Source organism: Phaethon aethereus (assembly GCF_964289735.1).
Source record: "Phaethon aethereus genome assembly, chromosome: 1".
Taxonomy (NCBI): domain Eukaryota; kingdom Metazoa; phylum Chordata; class Aves; order Phaethontiformes; family Phaethontidae; genus Phaethon; species Phaethon aethereus.
The window spans coordinates 69,871,479-69,892,914 of NC_138575.1; the positions used below are offsets into that span (position 1 = coordinate 69,871,479).

General features: G+C 40.6%; 1 protein-coding gene across 1 annotated transcript in view; it reads left to right on the top strand.

Moving 5' to 3' along the window:
* Positions 1 to 21,436, top strand: part of CACNA1C (calcium voltage-gated channel subunit alpha1 C) — a gene marked incomplete at its 5' end in the record, with an annotated part of 490,257 nt that overhangs the window by 364,099 nt on the left and 104,722 nt on the right. The window contains 3 exons of the mRNA XM_082008523.1: positions 9,279 to 9,369; positions 18,498 to 18,524; positions 20,612 to 20,772. Coding sequence (XP_081864649.1) covers positions 9,279 to 9,369; positions 18,498 to 18,524; positions 20,612 to 20,772 — 279 coding nt within the window. The remainder of the gene's footprint in view (positions 1 to 9,278; positions 9,370 to 18,497; positions 18,525 to 20,611; positions 20,773 to 21,436) is intronic.

A 21,436-nucleotide genomic window follows, 5' to 3' on the forward strand; every position in this document is an offset into this window, starting at 1 on the left:
CAGGCGTTGTCCACCTTGAAATGGCTTGTGACAGGCAGGGATGTCATAAAACAGCTGGAGCTGCATCTCAGTCGCTTTGAAGCTTGGTAATCTAGGTAGCGAGCAGCACTCCCTGGAGAGTTTCTGATGACCTAAGCAGACTGAGTTGCAACTAACTTCTGTAATTTTTTTGCTCCTCCTGGACTCTGCGGGGAAGATGGATTCACACGGCTGTGAACTGAAAGAACAAAGATGCTTTTGCTGAAGTAGACATCCTCATCAAAGTTACTGATTCACCACCCAGGTGAATGGTGGATTTGAATGGGTGGGCAGATGCAGAAGTTCCCCCGAGCACAGGATTTTCAGGAAACACGTAGCCTGCTTTAAAATCTCAGTTGTGCTTGAAACTTATGTGCTTGTTATTTTCAGTAACAACAGTGCTAATGAGCAAAATACGAATAGCGTCGTGATTATTAGCAGGACAAAAGCGATCAAAGCAGAAGGGGTTTTTTTCTTTTAGTTGTTGATTTTACTGTCTTGAAGGCACTTTCTTTGTGGTTAGTATTTTGTTCATGATCAATGTTTGTATCACTTCCCAACACATTATCTACAATGTTTGCAGCTCTCATGCCTCCATTTCTAAGGTGCCTGCCAGACCAGCCTGCAATAATAGAATCCTTCTGGTTTTCAAGTGAGATGCTCCTGCTTTTTGTGCCCATGTATCATTTTGCAGGATAGATTCAGGTGCGTTTTATGGCACTGCCGCTTGTCCAACCTTCCTCTACTAAAAATCATGAAGAATGAGAGATAAATCTTGCAAAACCATTCAGAATGTGCTGTTGTTATTTGTTCACCATCACAAAATACTGTTGAAAGAGTCATAGATCCTCAATTGTTTCGCTTTTTCTTTTTTCTTTCTTCTTTCTTTTCTTTTTTCTTTATTTTTTTTCCCCCAATTAATTGCTTCAGAATTCTGTGGGGAACCAGAGGGGTTGCTAAAAAGTATTAGACTGACACCAGAAACTTACGCTATAAACCATGTCCTGGCAAGTAAAATGCCTTGCACTTTGGCACATTAGTTGTTGCTCCCAGCGAGGCACACAATACAAGTCATTTATCAGACAAGAAAACTAGTTTAGGATCTCACAGGAGGATCCAGATTCAGGAGAAAGACATCTTTCAAGATCTGTTCTGGTAGCAGCTCTGCCACCCTGTGACCCAGCCCATCTGTCCTTCTTCAGCCACAGGGATTAAGAGAGTTACTTCCATTGCACCTGCAGGCAGACGCTCTGCAGTGAATGGACTCCTGTCGCAGCTTCGGTGTTTGCTCAGCAGAACAACCAGTTACCCACGGAGACTGCTCAGTTTGCCCTTTTTAGCAGACTTAGACTCCTTTCTGTAAAGTCTGCTTTTGGGCAAGTCCTACATCCTGTGTTTACACAACGTTTGAGATACCACAGGTTATGCAAATACCTTTGCCCTTCAAGCAGGGAAGGACGAAGAGGATTTTAAGTTCTTCCTTTCAAAGGCGGAACGGAACGTGTGTGAGGCTTGCAAAGGCCAGCTCTTGGCAGGGCCGGGAGTTTGACTGTGCCCGTTATGTGGTCCTCTGCGCAATGTGCATTTCACTCACTGGCTGAAAGGAACAAATATTTGTGGAACAAGGGGTATTACTGTCAATATTGCTATAAAAAGAAGAAAAACAGCAGCTGTTTAAAGTAGCTGAGGAGTCTGTTGCACTAATGTCCCAGGAAGATTAATTAGCGGCAAGGTAATGCATTCATAGGCTCGCAGAAACCTGCATGTGGTAATGACAGATCTGTTTAATCACATGCCTGAATAATTGATACATATTGCTCTCTCTCCTATTCCTCTTTGTGTATGTTATAAATTCACTTAGCCCAAGGCTATATCCCCTCAACACCATAGGATGTGTATGCGCATATGGTGACACTCTGAAAGGGGAGGACATGTAAAAGCAAGTTTTTTATATAAAAAATAAACATTCCAATTAATATCATAAAATATATAATTTATCTGTGAATGAAACGTTTGACCATACGATGCTCAATCTCAGTATTGGCAATGTTCCTACTTTCTACTGCTCCGTTCAGTAAAGCGTGCTACACTGCATCAGCCTTCTCTGATGCAGTCCAATGCCCAGCCTGGTTTTACTGTAATGACAAGCCTTGTTACTACATAGTAGCTGCGACATCTTTGCTGCTGGTTCACTGGTGTAAAGATCTCTTTGTCAAAAGCTTTTTTCTGTTTGACTGAAGTGGATACAACTGGCAATCACTTTATGGCTCTTTATTGCTATCCTAGATTCTGTGGTTGACCTTGAGTGAAAGTGTGAATCAAGCTCTCTCCTTGCAATTGCAGTCATGTGTACGTAACCCAAAATTAGGTTATGCGAAGTGTATGTATCACATGTATTTAATGTAATATTGTGTGTGTAATACTGTCTGCATGAGCATTGGCCTCTGAGCCCTTGGTAAGCATTTTCCAAGTATTTTCACACTTTTTCTGGAATTTTTTTTACTGTGCTATATTTATTGATGCATTCTGTCTAACTTTGGAAGGTATGTAACCACCAAGATCCTACATATAGTTCAAGTTTCCTTTCCTCTTCTCCTGTAGAAGCTTTCCTATTGCAAAAATCCTTTTCAAAACAGAAAACCCAAAAGAGTTCCTCAGTCATATCTGGTAAATTTTCCTGACAATATCAGGAGATCTAGAGAAAACTGATCATTTACGTCTGCAGTTAACTTTCTGCATGCTGCTTGTGTTTAAGAACATACTCATTGATTGTTCCCAAGACACTGTATGCATGTAGCAGAATGAAAGCTATATCTTATTTAAATTAATGAATAAGATGAATGAGTGCAGCATTTCCAAAACAGGCAATGAGAAAAGGAAAGCTAGGCAATATTCACATATTAATTAAAATGAGAGCTCTCCACTGAAAACATGAGAGTTGATTGATATTCTGACAGCTGCCCATAGACTCATTCATGAAATGATGGGCATGAGAGGCACCATGGGAAGCCAGGTTTTTACTGGAGACAAAGACGTTCACTTGATGCACATTCTGTTAAAGGAAGCAGCCTGGATATTGCAATTTATTCTTGTTGTGCTTGATGGAAAAAGAAATCTTGAATCCCAGCTGGAGAATTCACAGGACTTCTTTGCTCTTTAGATTTGCTTTATAGTTCTACAGAGTCCCACTTGGGAGACATTAGCATCAGTAATAACTATCGTACTTAGCACTTATTGTAATGTGTTTCATCTGCAAATCTCAAATCTCAAAGAGATTTGCAAGGTGAGTGCAGAATTGTAATCCCCTTTTAGAGATACTGAACAGATACATAGAAAGACTTGTTCATATGGCCAAGGTGACATAATAAAGTGAAATGGTGGTGGAGTGATGTCAGGTCCTTCTGACCTCTAATACCAGCATGGGCAAAAGGGGTGATTTAGACCCATATTTTGCAAAGTAATTCAATACCAGTAGAAATTGGAGTGTTGAAGAAATCAGAGTCTAAATGAGCATATTAGAAAACACAATCAAGTGTATTGTTGCTTTTCTTAATCTGAAAAGCCACTATGGGCCTTTTTCAATATGAATGGACATACTGTCGGATAGTCACAATGTTTCAAGTCAGGTACCTAACCTAAGGGTATAAGGTAAATGCCCAGCCTGTCCATATAGTTGAGGGAGACATCAGTATGGCATTCAGAAAACCTGTGATAGGAGTCTATCTGCCCCTGTAGCCTAACTCAAACAGCTAAATAAAAGACATGAAGTTGGGCAACGTGAATAGCCTCTGACATATCCAGTTCTAAAACTAATGCCCAGATCTGCAAAGTCATGTAGTAATGTGTCCCATTAAAATCTGTGAAAAAATTATTCTTTGTCTATATTTGTGGAACTGGGCACTCTTTGCCCAGGCATCATCTTCTCAGGGTCTTAAATTGTCACAGTATTAAAGTGAGATTCAGCAACAAGTGTGGCAACGTTATATAATCCATGGAGATAAATCTGAATATTAGAATTACTTCCACTGCTGAGATGACAAACAGTGGTAATGATATTTCTGAACTGGGAGAAAATATTATTTTCCAAGTGTGTAAAGGAAAAATTATCTCAGGGCTACACAGAAGTGTATTTGCTTGTGCCAGCTTTCTGTTTCAGTGGTTGGCTCTTTTGGCAGCCTTCTGTCTCATAATTCATTGCATGTCCATGGGGCATTTCGCTGGAGGAGGGACATATGTTAGTGCGAGAGTAGAGCTGCTATCAATGCATGATGCTAGTGACATGGAACAGAGGATCTCAATGGGTCTTGCACATCTGTCTGTCTAGCCAGTTACAAACTGTAGACTCTTTGTCCTTATTTCTGTCTGTTGGGTCTCAGAGATAGAATTAACATAACATGAAGAATTTCTCAGATTTATTTTTAAGGAAGCTGCTACATAGCTTATGTTGTTGCTTTAGTTGCTGCAGGAATGCTATGTAAGTAATGTGAAATTGGAGTTTAGGTAGTCCAGGAGAAAAAGACTACATTCAGAGATGAGACACACTGTGGCAAGATATAAGAAGTGCAAAGTCTTCAGAAGCAACTGCAGAGAGAGTATAAAACCTACTGGTCCTTGTGGGTTGCACTCTGTTGAAACTATGAGATACTTGCATGCCTTTAAAAAGTTGGATTACTTCCCTTTAAAAAAATTGTTATGCTATGCTACCTAGAGAATAGGTAACTAATGGGAGATTTCATCAACCAGAGTGAATTATGGATGTGATGATAAATCCAAAAAAAGGGATTGCCATGTAAGCAAAGTCACCATGATTTGCCCCAGGAACAGGTACACTGGAACAGGTTGCACAGAGAAGTTGTGGTGCCCCATCATTGGAAATGTTTAAGGTCAGGTTGGACAGGGCACATGTCCCTGCCCATGGCAGGAAGAGTAGACTAAATGATCATTAAAGGTCTCTTCCAACCCAAACCATTCTATGATTCTGCAAAATATGTAATATCTTCTATGGGACCTCTCCCTGCATTGTTGTTAATGGTTCACTGTACTGGTTTGGTCAAAGCAAGCCACTCACTCTGTGTACTCATTGCCCTGTTAGCTGCACTGCTGCTCCTGGTATAGTCCAGCAAAGGCAAACTGCCTGATGGAGATGCCTTCTTCACCCCTTTAACAATCTGCTGTCACTTAGGATGGAGGGGTGAGGGGCCAGAGTTGTTCTCTACTGTCAAGAAGTCACCTGTGAGCAACAGTGGTATTTAGTTTCTTGACCCAATACCTTAGGGTGTTAGGTCGGCAGTTGAATAGTGTACACAGGGATTGATCACTGCTTTTCCCATGCTGCAGTTCAGACACTGAAGCTCCTACAATGAAAAGTATGTGGTAGATGGAAGATTTAATGGTCTGCTTGAAGGCCGGGAAGTGGGGAGGTGGGGGGCCCACAGAAAGACAATGTGCCCTCTACATCTGGCAGAACCAAGTCCCCTAGGGATCTCTGATTTGGTTACAAGCAGTGGATTTCTTGAGGCTGACAGAGAACTGCTCCTGTAAGAGTGCCTAAGTCACACATGGCACAGGAGATGAGGCACCAGGGTTTCCACTGCTAAGTTGCTCTGTGCCCAGGTGGGAGGAAATCTGCATTTGACTCTTTTTGCTTTTGTCTCAGCTTCCAAAATTACAAGAAGGAAGTGGCCACTGAGGTGGCATAGTCTGTATACCAGGGTCCTAAACATAACTCTGGTCTGGACTAGAGCCCACCATTTAGAAAAAACATCTCTTCCTGATTAAAACATTCCTGTGGTGGATTTACCACCAGCATTCTTGGTACATGGTTCCAGTAATTAATTACCCGGACTGCAAAAAATGCTTGCCTTATTTCTAGACTGGAGCCGGGGTGTGGGCACAAGGTCTGTGTCTCTGAGAACTGAGTCAGATAAGAAAGCCATCTGGGCAGTATTTGATCTGCTTCCTCTCATATTCAGCCCTAGTTTATACACCCCTTTTCTGCAGCATCTTCTTTTTTTCAGGATTTGTGAACTGGCCTGAATGAACCTCACAGCATCTGCACACATGATTGTCCCCTGATACTGAAGGTGATGTGAGGTGCCAGGTAAAATAAGTGATTGCCCCACTGAGAGGATACCACGTTGGGGAACACAGTCCTACTCTCCTGTCCCGCCCTTTAACTTCCAGGCCATCATTCCTCTTATACTTGATACCATCTTAATACTTTTTATTGTCCTTAACATTTTCCATCAGTGCAGTGTAATGAATGCCTGTGGGCTCATGCCAGCAAGCTAGCCTGAACTACAGGAGTCTCTTCAGCCCGTGTGCCACCTGCATCCCTCACTCACTTCAATTTGGCTTTCCGCAGCAGTAAGACTGGGGAAGTGTGAATTACTCTCCAAGACTTCTCTGTGCGTGCACATCTGATCTGTGTGGGCTGAGGACCTTTGTGCATAACAGGCAGAGGATCAACATTAACTAATGCTATGAAAAGCCATGCGTCAGAAGGACATCAGAGGGCAGCTGCCAGATGTAAACTCAAATGGAAATCATGAGACATATTTTAGGGGTATCCTCATTTGGATAAGGCACTCATCTGAGTGCTTGATGAAGATTGTTAATTACTAGAGATGGAGAAAGAGAAATGTGATTACCCCAACAACTTTCCTTTAGCAGCTCTGACAGTTTTGAAAGAATTTCTAGATATTGGATCAGTTTAGGAGTAAAGCCAAGGAACCTTGTTCAAAAATTGGCTAGTCCAGATTCTGACCCTAAGGGTCAGGAGATAACCTGGGGACAAATTGTGATTGCCTTGGACTTATCAATTTCAGCAGGTCAGACAGCCAAACAAGATGTATTTTGCCATTGATATCACTGGAGAAAGGATTTTACCCATTAACTTAAATTCAACATCTTCATGTTCTCAGAAGTCAGATACTAAAAAGAGCAGAAAGCAAGGAAAACTTATCCTCTGATGATCTGTTATAATATTTCATACTTCCATATACCTTTGTTTTTAATTTTGTACTTCTAATTCACATGATGAAGTTTTCAGACAGAAGTGGATGTCATGTGTAAGCTGAGTTCCTTGTTTTTTTCTTTTGCCTGTCACTGGCTGCATGTTCTCTATTGATGTCTTGTTCCTGGTACTTGACACTGACCATCTTGTCTGTGAAAGGAAGCACACCAGCTGGCTTGCCTGATCAGAAGAAAGGAAAGTTTGCTTGGTTTAGTCACTCCACAGAAACCCATGGTAATGTTCCACTGCACTCTGTGTCCACACTGTGTATATCTCTGTGTGTGTGTGTCTATATTATCTCTATACAGACTGACGTATAATATAGCTTTGTGTACTTGTGCATGTGTGTGCCTTGCTTTTTCTATTTCTTGTGTAGTGTCCTCTTCATGCACTCAAGATAATAAGCTGCTCTGCAAATCAATCTCTTGCTAATGTCTTCAAAATCGTTTTCCATTTTTAAATAAGTTCAAATATGTCTTGAAAGTGCTTTACCTCATCTTCAAAGATGACTTGCAAAATAGCAATGTTTTGGTTTTTTCCTGAAGGGCTAAGTCTGGACCGAAAATTTTAATTATGAATGTTATTTTTTCTTACAGCTTACTTGACTGTTTCATGTGCATCAAAATATGAATTCAGTTGATTCCTTAATTTGTCTTTCCAACCAGACAAGATTATTTTAAAACATCTAGTCTTTGTAAAGGTATAGGCACCATTAGAGGACAGTATTTCATACTTATGTCAAGAGTACTAGAGAGTCCATTATTTAATATGGTCCAAAACACACAGCAGAAGAAGTTTAGATTTCCCAAGACATATGTTGTAGGCATGTGAACTGCTGGGATGGGATGAAGGAAAGATAGTTCATTATGAGGGACATTTCTACCAAAATGCTTTCAAAGCAGGAACCAGGACCTCTTTGGAAGAACCTTCTGATATCTTTCTAGAGTCTGAAAGAAGAGCTGGTCCCATGACCTGTTAAACACCTGTCCAGTTGAAATGCAGGACCTATTTATTGGTCCTCCTTTTGTGCCAAGGACCCACAAATAGATACGTTCTTAGCATTGAGTAACGTATTCTTACAGGTTGTTAGAAACCTCTCCAACAGCTAATAGTGCATGCTCTCAAGTCTCATCTGAGATATATATTCAACTGTTAATACAGGTCAGGTTCTGAAGTTCTACCAGGCATCTGAGAGATCTGTTTAACTCCTCCATCACTCAGTTTTAAGTATCATTTTTTTAATTTGTTTTGTGTATTTGAAAAAGGGGGAAGCGAGAAGAGGACACATATTGGATTCTATCCATTGTCCTAACTTATGTTGAATGATTATATATTAAGGAGTTATTAGAGCTCATATAGGAGTTGGGAGCAACTAATGGAATGTAAATTGTGATTATCTTTTTTCATGATCTCTAGAAGAAAATAAAATATTGAGGTTTGATAACAGATAGAAGATGTGACAGGTCCTTGAATCCAGATGACATAGGTTCACACCTAAGGTTGTTTTAATTCGATGTTTGTTCCATGATACTTCTGTAAAAGCCTAGGAGATTCTGTCCAGTTCTTAGTTGGCGGGTGTCAACATAAAATCTCCAGCATAGTCCATATTCATTAGCTCCTTTGTTAGTAATATCCAAATGGGTCAGAGAGTCTGAATTCCCCTTATATCCCTATAGGTCCAGTTTGTAAGTGTACAGTTGAAACATATTAATGGTTAGTATATTACAGATGAGCCATCATAATTATTTATGTGGTACTTGCTGCCAGGCTAACAGAAGCCATTTGTTTGAATACCTGTCAGTCTGGTACTTTTTATTTGCACTCTACTCATTGCACAAGAGATTGGGGAGGGTAGTGAGATAGTTGGGCTGGCGCAAGTAAAGGGGCATTTTTTCAAGTGTTTCATTGAATCAAGCAAAAGCTTCTCTGTTGGCTTTGCCAGGTTCTCCAATTTTCAGTGGTTGTCATGCATAAAATTTCCAGGAACTGGCTCTGAAAGAAAGCAAGCAGCTGCTTCTTCCCTTTTCTTTAGCATTTGTGTAACCTATATAGGTTCCTGAAGGCTACCTGCCCCGCCTGGCCTGTGCAGGGAGGCACTAGACTTGCTCAGCAAATTACTTAATCCTCAGGAGCTGCAGCTGAGGGTCTTTTCCTTAAGCCAGTTCCTTCACTTATGTGATTTATTAATAGTTACACCAGGTTCTAATGGCCAACCTTCTGTTTTTCTTCCCTTTGACTCTTACAGTGAGCATGCCCACCAGTGAGACCGAGTCCGTGAACACAGACAACGTCCCTGGAGCAGATATTGAAGGAGAAAACTGCGGTGCTAGGCTAGCGTGAGTACATATACACAGCTATATGTATGTAGGGGTTGGGTCAAGCTTGGTGGGTTAAAGCCAGGGCAAATGTCAGGCTTTTTAGGGGGAAGAAAATCCCATGATGAGTGAAAAGAGAGGGTGCAGAAGGTCTATTGATCCCAGTTCTTACCTTAATTTCAATGTAAACTCACTCTGGACATTAGTGGAGAGCCTCTGGGTTTACATAGATGTAAATGAAGTACAGAATGTCCAGGATAAGCAGATCTGGTTTTGCATAATAACTAAAAGAAGAACTGATGGATAACAGTGTTCTTATTTTAACATTCCTCTTTGGTGATAGATAATCAAATCCAGTATATGTAGACCAAAGAGTGGAAATGACTGGTCTATTTTAATTTCTCTAATGATTCCTGTACACTTTACAGTGTCTTGTAACAGAAATACACGGATGATAACTCCCATCCTGCAGCCTGAATTACACCCTTCAAATGCTGAACATAATACTCTAGTGACAAAGAAATGCATCAGTTAGGAGGAAGTAACGTCTCCTTGAAATTGTACCATTGTATTAATGGTATTAATGCTCAAGAATGTGTGCGATAGCACCATATTATATAGTATATTTCTTAGCATCACAGAGAGCAAGAATAGGCAAGAGAGGTCCTTTCTTCCCTTTTGCATGATCTGAACAAGAATGGACATTATGCCGTGGGGGAATATGTTAGTCCCTCCAAAATTCCTTGAAAAATGGGCTAAGCATATCAGTGCTACAGCTGGTACAATGCTGGAGTATTCTGAGGCTCTGTCCTGTTCTTGGCCATACCTTGACCCCTTCAGTGATGGTCAAATGCTCATCATAAGTACATAAGAAATGCTCTCTTTTGTCAGACCTGTGGTCAAGCTGGTGCAGCGCTCAAGTCCTGACAGACACAGGAGGGCAAATGTGCAAGCCTGGCCCTTTCCTACTTTCCAGTCCCCTTTTACTGCCACCAAACTTATGCTTATTGGATTAGAGGTGTTAGAGGCCACACTTCGGCCTTTTGCCTTTAGTGCCCATTTATGGACCCGTTGTCCATGGATTTATCTGAACTCGCTGAGGCTCTCTGCCCTCATAGTATCCTGTGGCAACAACTTTCAGAAGTGTACTACCTGCTGTGTAGACATGTATTTTCTTGTATCTGTTTTAAGCTGATCTAGTACTACTTTCAGTCAATGTCCTCTCCTTCTACTACTGTGAGATCTGGTGATCAACAGTTCCACATTCAGCTTATCTATCACTTTCATGACTTCGTTAACCTTGATTGTATCTCACACACACCCTTGGCCCTCTCTACAAACTGAAGAGGAGGAGATCTTATCTGTATTACAAGATGTGATATGTGGAATATGTTGTAAATTCAATCTGTTTTCCTGTGTCAGCCAGCACATTACAAACCCCAAGAGAAATTATTTGTGATAGCTTTCCCTCACCTGCCTGCTGTTGCCTACCTGCTGAGTGTGGCGTTTTAGTTTGGATTATGAACTCTCTTCTGAAGGAACCAGGCTAAATCTATTCATGGAGCTGAGGCAGTTGTAGCCCTCCCTTTAGGAACCCACCAAGTTGCTTGTCCTCGTTCCATTACAGAAAGCAGCAGCTGGATATGTGACCACTTCTTCCAGCTGGATCCAGTTTGGAGAACCATCTCTATTCTGCAATTATGGTTTCCAACACAATGGGTCCCCTGACTGTGCAGTGCCAACAACAATGGCAACTGTTACTATAAAGTTGCATTTTTTAAAATATTACAGCTTGTATTGATTTAATGTTCTTAATTCCAAAGGTTCCTAAGGAACTTTAAAACTGTAAATGCAGGGATTGTTTTCACAGCGTTAGAGTTCAGCCACCTTCAAGGTAAAATGTGGCAGGTGTTTAAAAACAAAGGGCACAAGTGTATAAGGAGATGTATGAGGGATAGCTTGTTTTGCACTGAAACTGCATGGGGAATTTTGGCAAGCAGAATATAACTATCTTAGCTGGAGCATGACTGGGAGACATGAAGTTAAACCCAACTCTAAATGTAATCATGACTTAGAATGATGTTAAAATAGCCCACAGGAGAATGGCAGTACTGTGGTCTGGCACCGTGATCACTATACTTTTGGCATTAGGAGAAGGCATGGCTACGTCCATTCTTTTAGGGAAGAATACATAGGAAAATAGCAGGAAAGTAGAGCTTCATTTCTTCTTCCCATGTTGTAAATGTTAAAATAGGGTCCTAAGTTTCACCAGAGCAGGATTCACGGAGATAAACAGTTTCCTTGCCACTTTCCACTTCATTTGAAAATGAGTGATATATTGTAGGGGAATTGAAGTCTGTTATTGAGATGCGTTTTTTACCCCTTACCCAAGGACAGCTGAGATCCTCAAGGCTTCACTCTGACTGCTTTTCATCTCTAAGAGATGGATAGGCTCCTTACAGCCATTCATTTTCCTGGGTTGATCATTGTATTTTAAATTCTGGAGTGAGATAAAGATTCTGCCAATGCTTCCTGCTTTTGTAAAATGTTTGCTTCAAACTTGTAGAGCTGCAAATTCCTCAGTTATAGGTAAATTCAGCTCTGCCTTTAATTCTGAGTCTTGGACTCCTTTCTGGTTTGTTTTGTAACTGTATCACATACTCAGGCAGAGAGGGAAACCAGCTTTCCTGGTTTCAAGCACTATTAAGTCCTCTTCTTCTCACAGAGCCTTCATTTAAACCTCCCATAGGCTTATGTTCCTGATAGAACATATAAAATGTAAGCAAGAATTTATTCAAATTAGTATTTTCCATTTATTTGAACCTATTAAAAGCATCAGAATTTGGCCCAGTGTTCAAGGATATAGATAATTCACATGGGAAGTCAGCTGAGCTTTTCAAATAAGTTCCTTATCTAGTACTAGTGACTTTCAGTAAACATTAATAATTATAGTCATGCCATCCTGATTTACTCTAGTTGAAGATTAGGCCTGGATTTTGAGCAGTCCTCTGCCCTTTGGATTTTGTTTTTACAATTGAAATGGCTGGACAAGTTTTTTGTTCGATTGCTGAGTTTCATCTATTGCAGATGAGTCTTCATTTTTACCAGCCTGCTAAAATCACCTAGTGGCCATGACACCCCACTGCCTTGCTATAAACACATTTTTTCCCAGAGGGCAGAGACTGTACTGGGAGAGCTGCACGAGGCATGACTGAAGCAACAGGGAGATTTCAAGTTAAAGGTAATAAATTTACTTATTTAGTGGCATCAGGGCTGCTAGGGCATTTAACCACCTTAGCACCACCATCATGTTTACAGGCTGACCTTGCTATCAGAATGCGCTCATGATAAAAGGAAAAAAAGTACCCAGGAGACTGAAAGAAAAAAGCATTTTTATTGAAGATAACTTAGAACTACTGGCTGTTCTTTCTGTTCGTATAAAAATCAGTACATTTTTGAAAGGCTGGGTCTGTGAATGACAGAAAGATCTACTTGAGAAGCCAGGCTCAAGCATGCCTTTTGGAAAAGGAAATCTTCCCTGACAGCCTTTCTCAGCTCCACAGAGACATATGCTATGTGAGATCAGGAGAGTACCTCTCAAACACAAGCTATCTCCTGCTGATGAATTGTCTCAAAGAAGCTTTTATTTCTATAGTATCCATACTATAAAAACTGCCTTCATCAGCTGTGCTGTCTGGAGCAATGCCAGTCTTCAAACCAGCAGAAGGAGTTTCAGGAGGAATCCAACATCTAATCTCTCTTTGTTTATTGTGTAAATCCAGTTTCTTAGAACTAAAATAAAAAAAAACCTCATTCACATTAATTCCTGGTGTAATTCTGTTGCCATCAGGAGAGCTGTGGCAGGGAATAGTCCCCTTCCTAACATGAGTGTTAGCTTTATCAGGCTTCTGAATTCAAAAAGGTTTTGTAGTGTTCCACAGGATGTTGAGAAACAGCCTACAGGTTCCACATCATGGGTCTATCACCCCTGCCATGGTTTTGCCTTGTACTGCACTAATATCTGCCCTACCACAACAGCTTTTATCCTCAAGGGCAACATCTGGAAGTCGAACTTATCTTATTTCTGATGTGTCACAGCTTTAATAACCTGTTGCCTCTGGGTACAAAGAAACGTGTTTCTTCTGCGGCAAGCACCAGTGGGATAAACCCAGAACTAGGAGCAATAGGTTCCTATTTACAGGATAGTCTTATACTTCCCAACAGCGAGTAATTTCCCTGAGCCTCTGTGGTTACTGCTGTGCAGGACTTAGATTCCTGAGGACAGGCTATTGCTCATAATCAGTAGTAATCTGTTCTGTGCGAGATGTCAGCTTATATAATCTTCCAATAAAACCAGAATATTAATTTTCTAATACAAGCATACAGATCTGGAATGCCACAATAGAGCTTGCTTTTATACATATGTATTAGCTAGAAAAGAAGTCCTTTTTGGAAACTGATGTTCCGTAGAACCTCAACAGAAGAGTGAAGCACTTGAGCTCAAAGGGAAAGAGTGCTTAAAATTATCTGATTTCATTGAGAATTATCTGCTTTCATTTTCATCTTCTTTCAAGGCATTTTCACCTTGGCCAGAATTTCCATATATGTTGGGGACAGTTCAGTTGCTTTTCCATCAAAGAGGGTTAAAATAATAAAACAGGATAAAACAAAATGAACAACCTACACTGGCTTTCCAGACGAAAACAGTGTGTCCTGAAAGTATTATGAAAAATGGAAGCTTCCGTGACAGATGAACCATCAGTGATTTTCCCTTGGTGCTTTTTTGGATAGGAAGATAATTCCTATGCAGTTCTTGCAATAATCAGTGTAGGAGCCAGTGGTAAAGGTGAAAGAGTCTGTTTGCTTGCAGATTCACTATAGTTGCTGCAAGTATTCACCTAATGAGAAGATAACCTCCTTCTGTGAAGACCAAAGTCCCCATCACATCAGGAGCAGTGGAAAGAAAAGTCTGCCAAAAGCTCTGAAACCACTGCAGACTTCAGCAGGAAAACACATAGAGTCTCCCCTTATGTGTCAGCCTCAGCTACTGCTCTCCAATTTATTATGAGCAAGGTGGTTTTGATATTCACAGTCAGCTTTAGATATGTGTCTAAAGGACAATAGCATGCCCTTGTGGAGGAGGAATTATCTTCCTACTTTGGATTCTGTGACAGGCCTTGCCTGTGACTTGCCACAGGGAGAGCAAGATTATGAACTAAACGCTCAAGTGCTGGCTTCTTCTCCCAGCCTGTAAGAAAGCCTGTTGAATAGCAAACCAGCTCAGTTTTAAGCTAGACAGATTCCAGTTTTCTTAAGGATGTTCTATAGATTGTTACTGCTGCTGGCCAACAACTACTTCTCTTAAAACCAGCATTGCTCCCATCAGGTTGGCATGTTCTCCAGTGCATCTAGAAGAAGGGCAAGAATGTAAAAAAAACCCTAAGAGGCATCACTGTGTGGACCCTGATGAAATTCAGTGATTGCCTCAGCAGGAAGATCTCAGTCCACATCAGAACGCAAGCTCTCCAGGGCTAGTCATCTGTTCTGTTTTGCTGGAAGCTTTTAATTAATGGTCAGAAATGAGAAATGGTCACTGCATGTCCCTGTACAACTTCCCAGTGTTTATTGCATTGTACAGAGGATAGCAAGCAGAAGGATGGAGGCCCCTTGCTTCAGTTTGAATCACAGAGGCATAGCTGAAGATAGAACCTAGCCCTAACACTTTATTAGGCTGAGAGATTATCAGGTGTGCAGCATACATACCTGAAAATGTCATGTCACTATATGCTCTTGTCCCAGTAGTATGTAGAAGAAGGATCCTAGGATGGGCACATTCTCTTCAGGGGTACCAGCATCCCAGCTAGAAGCAATGAAATGTCATCAGCAGGAACAGAGAGAGGGAAAAATGTTGTGCTGCTTGACCAGTAACTACATGAATGCACCATATTGCACCAAAACAGAATCAATATCACACACGACTGTGTTCTCACAGTTCTAAAATCTGTAAGATATGCACAGTGCAGCTCTTTGGATGTTCCTGTATAACCTAGAGGCATAGTAAGTAAATTTCTGTGTTACTGGTTTTCTGAGGGCTTTTACCAATATCCAAGGCCTTTTGTAAGTCCTCATGAAGATAGTTGCCTATAGGCGGGTTCATGTAGTGTAAAAGTAGTTGTGACCAGCTAATTTCATGGTCATGTTTAGTACTGAATTTCTATACCCAGAAAACAACTGTAACATGGCCTTTGTGTCATGCTTGGAGACCTACAAGATTTTTCCAGAATTGTTTGTTGTGTGTACAATTACACAAAGTCCTCAATCCCTGTTATACTAGAGTGTCACATCCTTCACAAGTGCATAGGTGCTCTTCTCTGGTGTCCACCATGAACAGAGAAATGAAGATTTATCTCTCAGAACGCAGGTGATCTCACTACATTGGAATTATGCTGATTATCCTGAGTTTATGTTGATAAATAGAATTTCAACGTGTTATCTGTATGTGGTACATAACTATGCAAGGTTAGAAGAGTTTTAGAGAATTTAAAAGACAGCTAGTCAAACAGTAGATGTCTGATTTTTGTGTTTGTCTTTTAGAAAGATAATTTGAGTTACATGGTTCCTATAATAAAAATACTCAGTAGTGATCTGAAATGGTTTTCTTATAGGCTCCTATACCATGATTTTAAGCAATAGTTTCTCAAGATGTTCCAGAGCTGGACACAAATGGGGACACTCTCTTTCTCCCAATGACATAAAGCTCCCGGGATACCAGGGCTGCAAGAGATCCATGTTTAAACTCAACAGGGAATTTGGTCCACCCTGAGCCCCCAGCAAGTGCCAGTTTGGAGTGTCACAAAGAAGCCATGGCAAGGCCCCAAATCCAGACTATTTGACAGTCCCTAGTGATGCCATAAAGGCTTTTTTTTAATATGACATAGTTAACCCTGGTTCTGAAAGACAAAAGATTCTTGATCATAAGGGTCATTTGAGAAATATGTTTCAGTTTCGGGCATAATGTTTTCAGAATCAGTTATTGTACAGTTCACGTTTCCAAAATTCCATTTCACTCTTGGATTCTGCCTCTAAATATAAATCTCTTCCTCCTTCCTTGTCCTGTTCTATATATATAGCACACCCACATGTGATAAAGCCTTCTGCCATAGCAGTAAGGCAATGGGGGGCGAGGCTGTAGCTAACCTGTGGGAGCACTGAATGCACTTGGCTGCTGCTTCTGATGCTCCAAAGATATAATTATCACATGCATTATGAGTACTACACCTGCCACATCTCTTTTGCTTAAATAAAGAAAAGATTCCTTAAATGCCACACAGCTCCCTTACTGGGAAACGATTAGCCAGAGAGGTCACCAGAGGACTTCATGCTCCCTGTCCTTCACCTTCCACCAGTCAGGTTCCCCATGACATCTCTCTTGCTCTCGTTTCCTCCCCTACCCCTAACATTTTCCTATGAAAGTCCTCGCCATTTCCTTTCTCCTTCATTGCGATTTTTTTCTTCTTTTTCTTTCCCCTGTCTTTGTCTGAGCCTTCTTTCCTGTTGCCTGCAAATCTGATCCATTACCGTTTGTAGGTAGTGCTTATCAAGCAAGAATCCTCAGTGAGAAGTTGGGATAGCTTTAACATTAAGGATGTGCTCTGTAGGTGCTTCACTCCTCATCCTTGTTAAAGCTCACTTTGTCTCTGCAGCATAGATTAGCATTCTGTTCAGCCAGTGCATTATTTCTTCTTTATCAAAAGAATTCTTGCATGTGTCTGTAACCACACTGCTGCCTAGTATGTGGCCTAGACAAGCTGCCTGTGACACAGCAGGAATGATGTATTCAGCGCAAAGGCTTTTCTTTTTTGGCTTGGACCATCTGCTGGTGAAATGTTCCTATCACTAAAATCTCTTCCACATAAGGAAACTGACCCATCACTGATTACTTGTCAGCAACTGATGTCCTCAAACAAGAACATGACCATTTTTAAGACTGCTACAGAAAGTAGTGTTAGATGCTTTGAGAATTATTTTGTCCTATGTCTACTAACAGTGAATCCATTTTTAAGCCAGTACAACGAGACCTTTGCTGACTGTTGTCAACAATGAATCACTTTCCTATCATAGAGGGAACCTTAAGAAATGCTTCAACCCAGCAGAAATATCTTCTTCATAGTCATTCCCCAGACTCTCATTTCTTCTGTTGCTGGTATTGGATTTTGCAGCTTCCTAAATCACCTCTGATTCATGTCATTGCATCCACATACCTTTATTTCTGTCCATGCACCATTATGTAAGTACCAAAAACCAGCCAAAGAGTTCAAAGGCCTTATAGGACATGTGTCAAGCAGAGCAAGGTAGTGGTTAGAGAATTGAGGTCTATCTCTAGCTTTGTCTGTGACTTCTCATAAAAGGCTAATGAGATTAGTTAGGTGAATAAATCCAAGTGCATGGAATTAGATATTTAAACACATATATAGTGGGAACATAGCCAAATTTTCAGGAATGCTTAATTCCCCAAAATTTCATTGATAGCAACAGAATCTGTTATTGTTCAGACCCTTTTGAATTCAAACCAATTTACATAGATAACAAAAACAAATAAGTGTTATTATCTAAGTTTGAAAATATCCACCATGCACTGTTTTTCCTTCAATTGATGGAAAAAAAGCATTATTTTCCCTATGGTTTCATAACGTGCTTATATATCCTGAAGTGACAGGTGATGTGTGAAAGCAACAAGTCTGTCTGTATAAAGTCATACATATTTTAATATAAGGAAAAAAAAATAGTCACTAAAATAAAAAAAAGAGTTGTACTTAAAAAATAAATTTAGTAGCAGATGTAGAGTGCCCCTAGCATTAGGCCAGCCTTTTACCCAAGAGAAAAGCTAGTTCACTGATGTCTGTAGGTGCTAGAATCCCATCATGGCATGACTCCTGCTTCATGACTCCCACCAAAAACCAAGATTTGTATATCAGGGAATTCTAGCCATGCCCAGTGCATGCATTGACTTACATGGGATTCAAGAGGAAAACAGCATCCATTAAAAAATTAATTGAGCTTAATGTTGTTTCTTGCTATTGCTATTTTCATAAAAGCCTGGGAGGCATGGGAGAGCTTCAGAGACTTTAATGGCAATTCTTGTCTTTCAGGCATCGGATCTCAAAATCAAAGTTTAGGTAAGTAAAACTGACTTTTGCTTTTCCTCCTTTCCACCGGTTTCGTTCTTTACATTGTGAAGTGGTTTACTCCTGTATCTGTGGGACACCGTGGTGATTCTAGGAGATACTGCCAAACTTGTCAGGGTTTAGTCAGTCATCTACCAAAAATCAAGATCCTTTTTCTTAGTTTCATACTGAAGTAAGGCACCGGGACTAGCGACAGTATTTCACTCAGAAGTACCTATCTGATTGCTACCTCCATATCTCAAGCCATAAAATATAAAAGCAGAAGAAAAAAAAGTTCAATCACATAATTGTGTTGGATCCATCAACATCAACCCTGTCAGCTCAAGGTTCTCTTTCCTGCACTTTGTTGCATTACTCTGCTTTGCTTGCTTGTAAATCTTTCAACTGATGAGATCTGCATCTTATTTGTGAAATGTTCCCTTTCACTATGGGACATCTGGAGGTTTTTCTGGTGGTATTTGTTTTTCTGTTGACTTAAAGCTTTTCAAAATGTGAAACAGTTCCCAGGTGGTCATCCATGGGTTTCTATTGGAAAGGCTGACCGAACTCATGGAACTTGGTTGCTGAGATCTCAGTCCATTTCTATGTCTTCAACAGGAGCCCAGCTGTCTCCGTAGTTCTGAATTCAAAGTCAGTTTTATAAAAAACTAAATTAATTTTCAGAATAACTGGAACAAGTGATCAACTCTGTTCAGCTTACTTAAATAATGAACAGTAATGTAAATACAGGAATGCACATATGCATACATACTGCCAATATGCATCCCTGTGCGAAGAGTTGCATACATGATCAGATTCCCACAATCCATGGATTTATTTGTATGTAGGTGTAAGCATGAAAAACCACTTGTGGTTCATGGTCATGTGCATGCACATTTGTGCACAAATGCACACAAAAGTGTGGGATTACTAATGACTTACTGATAACATGAATATCTAAGTGTTGTGCCCATTTTGAAAGTTGGGAAGATCATATCTTGTCCCAAATCCACTGCAAAACGCACAGCCCTTATTAGTTGTTCGTGCTAGCTGGACTGGGTGACTTTATGAAGTAATCAAATCCAGCCTGTTAAAATGCTGTTGCACAATTCTTGGCCAATGTGCAATGTTCACATTGCCTGGCTTTGGTTCATATAGGTGCTGAACCCTGACCTCAAGCATTGCCATAGTTTATCACTGGAAATAATACATAAGAGAAGATCAGCCGAGAAAAGTTCTCTGTAATGTTGTGTATGTGTCTGTCTCTTTAGACACACACACATGCACGCACACACACACATATGTATATAATATCTATATAAAACTATTAGATTTATTATACAGTGGCAAGTGTTGCCTGGAAACTGGTTGCTATGCAAGTTAAATTCTGAAGAGTAGGAGGTGTGTAATTAGCTTTAAATATCTTCTGTGGTTAGTAATTACCCTCAGAAATCAGTGACACAAGGGGATGTGTTCATGGAAGGCAAACTTTAAAAGGTCTGTTGATGAGCAAATGGTATCCTTCGTTCCAGGCATGAAAGTGAGATGCTGAGGTCCCCTAAGTTCAGTTCAGTTTCTGTTCAGAGTTAGTCCTTGTATTGGGCTTACTCCTGAACATTGCTGAATGTTGGAAATATTCCTCATATTTGACATCATCTCTCCCAGGACTTAGTCCAAAGGTCCATGGTATATAATGGGTATCTTTTCATTGACTGCCCTGAGGCTTGGCAAGGTCCCATTGCAGGCCACAAGCATTAAATAAAAGAAGGATAATTATTTTTGTGGGAGCAGGGCTAAAAATCCTCTCAGGGTAGTTGCAATGGATGTCTTAATCAGATTAAGAGATTGCTTGAAGAGGTTTATTCACCCCTAAATGTTGCAAATTGGCTTAGGACTAACTTTATTCTTGTAGCTAAAGGAAGGATGATAACAACTGTCAACTCTGATGAGAAAGAGAGAACATTTCTCAGGGTGAACCTCGAAGTTATTCTCTATCTCTCTTGAACAATACATCAACACTAGAGTATCTCTTGACAGAGATTTTCAATAGCCTAAGGATCCCTATCTGAAAAGAACTTTTCCTTTTCCAATTTTTCAAGTCGCTACTGGCGCCGATGGAACCGATTCTGCAGAAGAAAGTGCCGCGCCGCTGTCAAGTCCAACGTTTTCTACTGGTTGGTGATCTTCCTTGTGTTTCTCAACACCCTTACCATTGCCTCAGAACACTACAACCAGCCAGACTGGCTCACGGAGGTCCAAGGTGAGGAGAGGCTGATGGTTCTGTTTATTGTGGTCAGTGCCAAAAAAGGGGGCCGAGGGAGGATCTGATGCATTAGACCATACAATGTAAAAGGAGCATACACAGCTCCAAGCAGTCCTCTGTCTGTGGAGGATCTTAAATCATGCAACAAAATATCTGCCTACAATTGAAGAAGTTTCTGGGAAAATGCAAGTTCCAAGTTTCCAGCCAAAGCAGTGTCCCACTGTTCGTAGGTTAGATCAGGAGCGCTTATATATATGTTTGTAGCAACTGGATTTCCAATTTATGGATAGCTACTGGGAGCCACAGGTTCTCCAAGGGTTTCCCTGAAATGGTATTTATGATAAATTCTAGTTACCAGGGGGATGAGGAAGGAAGAGTGATTTGTAAAGTTCTTCTGTCTGCGGAACAGTTGAATCCTCACTGGAGGTGAGAGCAGCTGAAAGGCTTAATTAAGCAACAGTAGGTAGCACAGCAGCTCTTCTATTCCCACTCTCATCTGCAGATGACAAGTGTGATGGGAGGTTGTGCATGGGAAGGCATGTCCCTGCCATGTAGGTTGTGTGGTTGTGTAATACCTCGCAGCTGTATGTGCAATACATAAGAATTGCTGTAAGCATCTTCATAAAACATTTCTGTGAATCAGATGCCCACACTTTTGAAG